The sequence below is a fragment of the Schistosoma haematobium genome, chromosome 3 (genome assembly GCF_000699445.3).
Source record: "Schistosoma haematobium chromosome 3, whole genome shotgun sequence".
NCBI lineage: Eukaryota > Metazoa > Platyhelminthes > Trematoda > Strigeidida > Schistosomatidae > Schistosoma > Schistosoma haematobium.
In genome coordinates, this window is record NC_067198.1 from 30,920,571 (window position 1) to 30,931,267 (window position 10,697).

The 10,697-nt window shown below is 35.2% G+C and overlaps 1 protein-coding gene across 2 annotated transcripts; it reads left to right on the forward strand.

The window, feature by feature from the left end:
- Positions 1 to 219: 219 nt before the first annotated feature.
- TMUB1_1 (transmembrane and ubiquitin-like domain containing 1) lies at positions 220 to 8,387 on the forward strand (the record flags this gene model as incomplete). 2 transcript variants are annotated; one of them, XM_012944224.3, is made up of 4 exons in its annotated part: positions 416 to 521; positions 2,243 to 2,560; positions 3,431 to 3,632; positions 4,033 to 8,387. In XM_012944224.3, the coding sequence occupies 4 exons, from the start codon at positions 416 to 418 to the stop codon at positions 4,745 to 4,747; spliced, it is 1,341 nt and encodes a 446-aa protein (XP_012799678.2). In that variant the 3' UTR covers positions 4,748 to 8,387. The 2 variants fall into 2 exon arrangements, with proteins under 2 accessions (XP_051069578.1, XP_012799678.2); XM_051213590.1 differs by having other exon boundaries at positions 220 to 2,560.
- Between the last annotated feature and the right edge of the window lie 2,310 nt (positions 8,388 to 10,697).

The following is a 10,697-nucleotide window of genomic DNA, read 5'->3' on the forward strand; positions in this document are numbered from 1 at the left end:
TAAAAGCCAGGTAGCAAGCGAAAACACTATAAAAATTGACGTGAGGTGGAAAAAATGCTGTTCATGAATGATAAATAACGAAATCCCAAAGTCCTCGACAATATAACTTAACGTCATGACAGTGAACTGATTACAAAAATGTCTATTTCGACTGTCCCCCCCCCTCAAGAGAACATACTATGGCATTTAAACACAACTAATTTCGTCTAAATATATCCACTGTAGGAGAATATAAGTGCGTTGAAAAAGTGATTTTCAACTAAATAACGTGCTTTACTCTTACGACACCACATTAATTAGCAAAGAAAATAATACATCAATGGCCAGTCGAATCAACGAGAATCAGTTCAAACAAACGATTTAGTTTACCAACATAATCCACGGCCGCTATTCCGTATTATTTATAGGATTTAAAATGTCAGTAACTATTTACTTTATAACAAATTGCATTACAAAGGTATTGGACAAACGAGTTTCGACGTCAAACTCTGCCGCGCAATGTGGTTTGTTTTGTTACTCCGGTAGGATGAGTTCGTTCGATAGTAATTATTTTTTCATTAGTCTGTAAACATTTTTGTAATTAAAGACATATGATAAAACTGAACATGCTCATCTTAGCTGAAAATCTTTCCCATTAGAACCTTCGTTGGCAGTTCAAGGAATATATAAAAACCCCTATATATAAACTATCGTCTCAAAATTAACAATCGTTGATGTCGCGCCTACTATCAGTGGTTAAAAAGTTCAGATAATAGTGAAAAGGAGTTAGACTCAATAGGCCTATAACTAAGTGGTCCTTAGCCGTGCTCAGTGTAAAGTTGGCTTCTTACGTAAATGACTTGTATTCTTCATGGTTAGAGTACTTTTTAGTGTTTCCTCTAAAATACTGCGAGAAGCCAAAACCACAATTTTCAAAATTTAAGGATTCTGAATATGCAGCCACCTCTCAAAGGACCAATTCGTTTGGAATCTCAGTAATACATGCTTTTCATTTTATTTATTTGAACACAAATATTGGTACAAATGGTCACCGAATTCATATGTCCCACACAAGTCACTTGATTTATGTGTTGGCTTTAGTACTACCCGGGTGCCAAAATAGAAGCAGGTGGTTTTCCTAGGGGGCAACCCCCGGAGCCTTCGACCTGAAGGTCTGATTCACAAGGCACTGGAGCAACGTCATAAGATGTTGTCACATGGTAGCCGTTGACCAACGATTGGTCCATACTCCATTTGTTCCTTCAGAATCTTCGTGCTCATGTGCACCATTGGTTTGGAATCAGGGTTTTCCAACTCCCGTAGGTCGACTCTCCGTGTTCACCAAACCGTTTAAAAAGCCGGACATTCGTTTTTCGTCCTCTCAGTTTCGTAAACAACAGCAATGCCTCGAGCAGGCACTGAGTAGGACTTCCGTGTCAGTGGTTGTATGCACGTGGCCATGTGATAGTACCTGTAGAGGGAGAGTCGACTCTCCCCACCCTCGGGCGTACCAGGGCGCTTGTCATTACAATCTTGATATTTAATATAAGTGCACAAAAAACACTAACAAACGGAGGCTTAGCATACATGAGTAGTTTTTATCCACGTCAATAAACCACGGAGACACTTGAGAGGGGAAGAAAGTGGGAATGAGATGGTTTTGTTGTCTGAAATAGGTAATTGTTGTAAGCGAGATAAATCAGTGTCCAACAAATTATACATAGGAGCAGAAGGGTTCTATGCCAAAACGACTGGTTTTCTGTCCTGATTCATAAAATCATCTTTCCACTTGATAAGTTGCTCATCATCCACTTATAGCTCTTAACCCTCCAGCGTTAATAAGCTTCCATATTTTACTATCGTTTTAAAACTTTTATATCTATGTACCTTATCTATACCTTAGTGGTACATCCAAACATAAATACAGTTTTCGTTGTTTCTGCGTTACATTTTTTATCTGGAATTCTTATGTCCTATCATGTTTTTCTGTCCGAATGATCTGTTTCATTAAAAATCCTCTCAAATCTAACACATTTATCATCTAAGTGCCACCTTTATCTGCGCTTAGATCGAGTGTATCATTTTACAACTGCTCGTACTGTTGTGTTGAAACTCAAAAATAATCCAATCTTTCTGGGTATCTAAATATTTGGTATACATACTTTTGGCAGTTCGACTTAACTTGCGTGTATCTCGGTAACCAATAGGAATAAATTAACGTACATATTAGCAATTACGGGTCTTTTTCATCCAAATTTTACAGGTCTAATGAACCCATATGGAAACATCATTGAGGGGATTGGAAATGAATTACTTTTTGTCATCAGTTGTATGGGGACGATTTTGTTTCTTATTGCGGCTTGGATCTCTACAAGGGTTAACTGGGAGTTGATGCCTGTTAGAATAACCTTGCTCCGCCATCCTCACAGAAACCATGATACTGAAACAGAAACGACAAATGCACCAGGAACTGTAGAACCTGAAAACATCGACTCATCGGGTAATATTTCCTCAGAAACTTCGGGTTCTAGTTCCGAGGATGAAATCGATTCCGATACATGCATTCACAAACGTTCATCTGGTAAGTATGACTGACTTTTCAATTATGATTCTAAAGTTCAAGTCACTATTCCTACTACAATTAAAACAAATCGAGCTACTTGTCAGTAGTTCTAATTCTGTGTGCTGAGAGTAAAAAATTGATGTTATTATAACGTTACCCAAGAAGCGTCGTATATGCATTATGGTTCAAATTCGTTTTACTGATATGTAGCTTGAGATCAAGTGAGAAATACACCCTTTATAGGCCTATAAACTTCCGCGTCAGTTTTGGATGTACATTTTTACTCTAACTTCAGTTGTCTTACTTGGTCACTTCACACGTCAGAAGATTTAATCTGTAGCAATTTGAACACCGTAATCGTTTTTGTGTTGAGAATAAAAATGTCATTGTTTCATAGTTGGTTTCATGTATTGCTTCTGAGGATTGATTAGATAACGAGACCGTAAACGTAGATTGGACATTTAGGAACTGCAAATAAAAACCGTGTACTTAAACTTACTGGGAATTTCGATAACAGTCTCTCAATTGCGTCAAAACGGTCAGTGCGTTAATGACTATTTACTCTGTCATTGTTTTCAACTACTGCACATACGTAAACTGCTTTTGTTATTTACAACTTATTTTTATCGAATTTCACTGGAATGTAAGGTTACGTTTGATGTTAAGGTTTTGATATACTGAAAAAAATCGCGTAAAGTATTCTGACCATTGTTTAACTTGATTTTACCACATCAAAGTAATGTGGACACCATTATCGCTTTTTTTTAAAATGCACCTTGTGGCATAAGGATTTAGTTTTTTCAAAAGAATGACCATAGTATTCCTAGTCCACAAAATTGACCAGATGTTCATTAAACAACTATTTTTACTTGTATCTAATTCATCTAGTTCAGACTTCAATCACTTCAAATGATCAAAGAAATTCATCTTCATCCGATGAGGAATCGAAAACGAGTAGAACAAAAGAAAAAGGACAAATTAATTCTACATCTTGTTTTAATGGACATTTAGTCATAAAATTGCAATATCTTAATGAAGAATCACGTTTTGTACATGCATCTCCCACTATGTCTGTTAATCGTTTTAAGAAGTATGTTTTCGTTTTATCTTTATGTTTTTCACTCAACATGTTCTATATTTTCGTACGCAAACCCAGACTGATTAATTGTTATTTACCGATATTATAAATAAATATATATATATATATATATATATATATATATATATATATATATAATATAATGCCCAAATAATATATTTAATCTACTTTAATAGATTACCATGTTAATTAAGAATTAAAAGTGGTGATTTTGTCTAACGGATACTTGGTTCGGACCGTTATAATGTTTACTGACTGACGGTTTAGTTTCCTTCGTTAGCAACAACATTTTCACATTGTTTACGTAACTTAAATATGGCTTACATTTAGCATTATAATAATTACCATGCTTTAAATTTTGCTGAACCTAGATACTTTTACTTGTTTTCAGGAAGCACTTTGTAGATGAATTAATCAATCAGAAAAAGAACGTCAGGCTTATCTTTCAAGGCCGAGAGTTACTGGATGTTTTACAAAATGAAGCAAATTTTCATAGTAGTGGAAGACCAAAACGTCAAAGATTATGTGACTATGGTATAACTGATGGCTCAACAATTCACTGTCTTGTTACAACTCCTGTTGTATCATCACCTACCAGGTCATCCTCGGTAAACGATTCCGGAAACACAGGACGTAATTTCGCTTTCCCAAGTTCTTCCAGCGATTCAATGTTAACTGAGTTTGATATAGGTACTAGGCTTATGAAACCACTTTTCGCTTTCCTCCTACTTTTCACTTGGTTTTTTAGGATTGTCTATAGACAATATTTTAATTCAGTGTCTACGTTTGCTTTAGTAACATTAACAGTGTTCTTTTGTGGAGCCGTATTTACTGCTACTCTTGTGAATGCTGTCTCGACAATAGCTTCATTATTTGGTTTTCCAAGCAGTAATGAACTGTCAAATCAACAATCAGAAAATCCAACCAACCAACCTAACTCACCCGATGTACAAGTTTTAACTGTAACTATGGTTGCACGTCGTATTCCACCTCAAACACCTATAAACCAAACAAACAGTACTTCATTTTTTCTGGAGGAATCAGCCCATAGTCATCAAATTATTGTTGATGAGCCCAATAATGATTCTCAAGCAAGAACAGACTAACTGCTGAGATATCTTTACCTGTGTTTATTTTATTTTATCATTGTATTCTTTGGTTCACTTTAGATGTTTGTTATAAGTTACTAAATGTGTATTTCTCTCCTGCTTTTTAAGCAGAAGTTGCCATTCTTGTACATATGATTCAGTTTGTCCTGATTTCCTACTTAATTAGATGCATTCAATCGATAGACCTTAATACTTATTTGTTTATACAATAAGTGCAGAGTGAAACTTAGTTCACCTTATGCAATAAGTCATGTTATACTATGTTCTAAAGTTTAGTAATAATGTTTAAAACTTATGGTTGGTATTTTATGCGAAAATGATTTAGGACCTTCCGAACTAAATAAACCGCTTAAAGTGACTCATTTTGGATATGAAACTTGCGTATTGTGCTGTAAGTTTTAGATTACTGATTATAAAAGTTTGCGAAGTCATCTTTTTGATGAAAACTTGTACCAAAAAGTAACGGTGAGATAAAACATTCGGAGGCGGGAATAATTGTCTTTCTAGAAAAACAAATATTTTATGTTCTCTAGACTCTGAAATCTATGTGAATTGCATAGATGACATAACTTCGCAGTTAACTGAGGAAGGTATATTTCAGTGACTCAGTAAATTCACCGACTGATTTCTGTGTTACAGAAAATTTAGATTGGTTGGCTTGCTCAAATTTGACCATGACCTTATCTCCTGTTTCTGAGCTTCTATTCTCAGATCACTAAGATATTTGTTATACTATATGACGATTATTTTCACTCGTTGAATAAGGATGTGAAGCCTTATGTCCTTTATTCACTACAGTTATAAGAAAAGGCTTGAGAACTAGTGTATCCTTTCGGGGTTTGTATGACTATAAAAATAACCTTGCGATTTAAGTCTTTTGAGGTATATCGACATCAGAACCCATATTTATTTTGTTCAGCCTTAAACAGCGGGAAGAGCGGATATAGTTATGCAGGAGTTACATTTGTCGGATCTAAAATACTGTTAAGATAATACCTTTAGGCGTTAAATTTTCTGCTGGCTTGCAATTTCAAATAATTATCCCTTGTTAGTCACTCAGACCGAGACTGATTAGATACTTTGTGGTAGACTAGCTTGTATTCTTCTGTTTTTTGCCTTGGGATATCTCAGACAAGTCGATTTTGTGTGCAAATTTCCGCTTAATTAGGGTTTAATACCAGGCTGTAAGTTAAACCTTTGGTAAATGAGTGTTATTCTACACTGAAGATTGAAGCTAACCGAAACATAAAGGACTTAAAGGTGGAAATAATTAATATGATAATGGAAAATATGTCCAAACAGTCCGAAGGATCCACCTGTATTGCTCGATATATCTACCCCTACCATCAGTACCTTAAAGTCACAATTATCACTTGGAATTTAAAAATCGAAAGGGTAGTGAGTTTTTTCATACTGCACTGAAAACTGCAAAGCAGGAACCGACGAAATGCACACTGTTTAAATCTGTCAGCGGGTTGTATAAATTTTGTTATATCTAACAGGAATTCTTTTGGACGTTATGGCCATTATGAGTAGAGGATATTCGTACTTTGCTGGTATTGGGTCATAGGTGTCCACGAAACATTACTCATGTATCTTGGGACCAGGAAGTAAGCAGTGCCTGAGTTAAGAATAGAGTACTAGGTGAAGATGAAGAATCGATTGATAAGATAGTAAATCTTGATCAATTGATGTAGTTGGGATATGTGTTATGCATGACCAACCACTGCCTTCCTCAACGGGCGATGTCTTTAGGTGCAGAGGCAGACTGAACTTAGCCATGTTAATAGATGTAGACTATCTCGTTGGGGTCCACGTGATTATCGTTACCAATGGTTAGAAACTGAATGACATGGTTCAAAATTGTTTGCAATGGCGCAAGTGCATTCACTTTCTGTCTTCCGCCACATCCTGAAATTTTAAATTGCTCATAACTTTCTTCTATTTTTATTTCACTAGTTTGTTTTTTCTTCTCTAACCATATCTTTGATGCTTAACTTTTTAAATTACCACCGAAACTGTTATTATTTCTACTATCTTGGGGTTTCCCCTGACATCTCTGTGCTAATGGGGTATAACAACATGAAGCAGTGTACATAAGTGCAGATTCTACGTTATGACTATGTAGTTTATTTATTTTTCTTCATTCCATTGTAAACGATTTGTCTGTTGACTGTTTGGAATCTATTCATTATTACACTTTGTTCTGTAGTAATAACTTCTATTGTCTATATTTCCAAGTTCTGACCTACTTTGAATGTTGAAACATTAGTTTATCGTACCATACTCTCTTCGTTGTTGTTACCAATAAGTCTCCTACTAAATTCCTAATAATACTTGTAAACTATTAGTTGTTCAGTTACAGATTCTTCTGTTCTAATGTATCGATTGGGAGGCTTTTGCTTATGTGAAGTTGCTAAATGTTACGGGAATTCTTTACCAACTTACTACTTTTTTTATTCATCTCTTAGCATCGAACATTTTCTGTAATATATATCTGTATTCATGCATTACATCTTACTCATAATATATACAAGAGTTTGTTGGCAGATGGCCTTTTTGTTGATTTATTCCAACACTATTTTATTAAATTATATATTTTTGTATGCATCACAGGGTATTATTAATCGATGCCTCAGGGTGGAGTCCAAAGGTAGGAACTTAACAAACAAAAGTGAATAGATCCTCTAGTTTCGAGACAGACAATTCATGTTCTTCGGATATTGTAGTACCATGAGACAATTCGAAGATCCATTAGGATCGGAAATTGGTAGAAATTCTGAACCGCTGTCGTACATATAACCGAGTAGGTATCTAGTATTCCTACGAACTAATGATTTTTCTATACTTGGTTGCCCGCTGATTACGAATTCGAAATATAATACGTTCATTTGTGCTTATCTAGTTCTACTTGCTGTAAATTGCACGATTTCGGGCATTCCTAGTTGGTACATGAATTCGAATACTCCTAGTCATCATGGCATCACGGGCAGATTTCACTGGTCTGCTCTTGTCCCAAGAACGAGCCTATTTCGAAAATGAAGAGTTCCAGGCTAACGTCGAAATCCCATTATCGTCTTCTCTGTCGCGGCTGTCAGGGTTTCCTGCTATTCAAGAACAATTGATGAACGAATGCAATTTTGACAGTATAGATATATTCAGTACAAAAACGACAAGCACATGGAATTACCACTACTGTTTGGCTGAGTCATGTAGTCTAGATAGTGTTTTCGTATTTCGCCTTCTTGACCCCCAACTATTCAACTTGCAGTGGTAGATCTAGGGCAGAGCAATGCTATATTCTGGATGTTAGGTTTCAGTGTTTTATCACTGACATTCTTATTCTCGATAGAAACCGTCCAAGTATAATTCAGTCTCGAATCATATGGGGTCATAATGCGTCTTAAGTTATCTAACGAATGATAAGAATCCTCTGGGTATTAATAAACTCAAAGATAAGCCAGAAAAAGATGCGAGCATCTGGTTGGTAATTCTAACGTGAAAAGGACCTCGATTTTCTAGATTCACCATCGATATGCGTCATATAAGATTTGACGCACTGGCCATTCGATTGTAAAATGAAGTCCAATTATGATAATAAAGAGTGATATAGAATGAATTTATTTTACAAAATCATTCTGAAATATACAGTACTGTCATGTAGTCAGCAATGTGACATTGTTGGAGAGATTGGTTCGGCGTCACTACTATTTAACTATAATAAGACTTAGTGATACTACTGACACTTATATGTTGTTATCATGAATAACTTTCATTGCTTAGCAATACAGATAACTTTACGACCTCCCGAGAGAAAGTATTCACTGGAATATTAGTACATTCAGGTCGATACTCCATGTTTTAAATTCTAGTGAACCAGCCATTCACACTCATACTTACACGTCGATGGTTTAAAATAATTTAGTTACAAGTATTAGTTCAAACATAAGTCTGATATTAAAGCATTTGAAATCTAGCAGTTATTAGTTATAGAAATCAATGGAGCGTGTGAGTATAATTATAGATTCTAGTGTAGATCAGCAACGTAGATGATCTATGTCAAATAATTGAAAGGCCTACTCGAGTTAGACGAGAATGGTGTGATCAACAGTCAAATTAGAAGTCACACCTCGTGGACAGCATTTAATATGAATCACCCTTTCGACCTATCAAGGTGCTATGGTTGCTTTGAAGACCGTATAACACAAACGACGTGATTACAGAGATGGGCCAGTCCTTGGCATGAGATTAATTGATGAGCGTTGGTTGAACTGTTTAACATTCAGTGGTGATGGTGAATTATGTGCATTCCCTGATATGCTTACTTTCTGAAGTGCCCCAATTCATCTATGTATTTCATGCAATTGGTTCCCTTTATGAATTTAAATAGCAAGAACAAACATTGATGCAGAATAGTATGAATTCATATTATTTCGAGGTTTCTCGTCAGCTGCTTACAAACCAAAATTGTGATAGAATTTTTACATGGAGATAGTGTGAAACAATTGACATAAATGAGTGTAAATAACGTGATTACAATAATAACTATATATATATGCTAGAAACAGGTCAGAGGTCAAAAGAGGGGGTTAATCCAGGGTGGGTGGTGTAATAATTTAGTGAAGTTCATAAATTGTGTGATAATTGTAGAGATTAATGGAATTAAATAATGATAAGGTAGATTACGTAATAATAATTAAATAGGGTTTGGAAAGTTAAGATGATTTAAGAGGATCAGGTGATGGAAATGTGTGAATAAAATTTATTTTAAGAATTAGGTAATAGGGGGGAGTATAAATTATCTTAGAATAAGTAATTGAATCTATGTATGATTGCGTGCTTGGTCATCGTTAGGTTTGTGTTGTACAGACAATTTCACGCTAAACCTCCGAATTAACTAACAAGATTAATTCGTTCACTAACGAAGTAAACGACGGGAAAACATGCCAAAATCATTTATGTTAAGGTACATTCAGTGTAATAGAACGAAAACGCTAAGGATCCCTCCACAGCATTTCATTGGACAGTATTGCTATTTCTTTTTCCCTGTCTTGTATTTTAACTTTCCCTCACGACTTTTGCAACCACGTTTCACGTTTTTTAGTCTTATTTGTCTGGACTTTTACTACAGAGCTTTGGTTTGGGGTTTATCCTCAATAATTAATTTGACTGCTGAATGTTGCTTTACCATTGACAATGAGGTTGTGTTCACCTAAGTTTAAGGTTACGGCGTGGTTCAGTTAAATGTTGTGATCGGCTGTCTGACTGAAATAATCACTCGAATCTTTGCAGATAGATATTTTATCCAATCTTGTAGAAAATACTTATTAATTCTTAGGTACCGAACACTCATTTTTAGCCATGCGTTTTGTATTAAGGAAAACTGGCTGTATAGTACAGGTATCTTGTTCTTCAGTATAATTTGTTTGCTTTCTTGGATTAGAACTATTTAAATTTGGCACGTAGTTTGTATTTGATGTAATTGTGATGTTTGAATGAACTAATGATTCCTTCGTACTTGTTGAATGTTTGATTTCGAATTATAAATACAGTACATTCGTTTGTTGTTTTCTAGTACTTCTTGATCCGATTATATTATTTCGGGGATTCTTAGTTCATACTATAATTCAAATACTTATGAATATCACAGTAATTTAATGTGAGTCCCTCAAAAACGTTTCGTACGTTATACAAAACAATTTAGTTTTACATAATCACATAAACTTTGTTTCGTTAGCTCTGCTTTTAAACCAAATACTGGGGTTTCGTTCGCTACATTTAGTGTTGCAATTGAAGCACATTTCTATTAACTACCTCCAGATACCGGACGAGAACTGGTAAACGAATAACGACAGAGGGATCTATTTCTTTAACAATCAATACATTTTTATCCACTGATACAATAAATACTGACAACAATATCGATTACAACTTCCTTAGATACTCC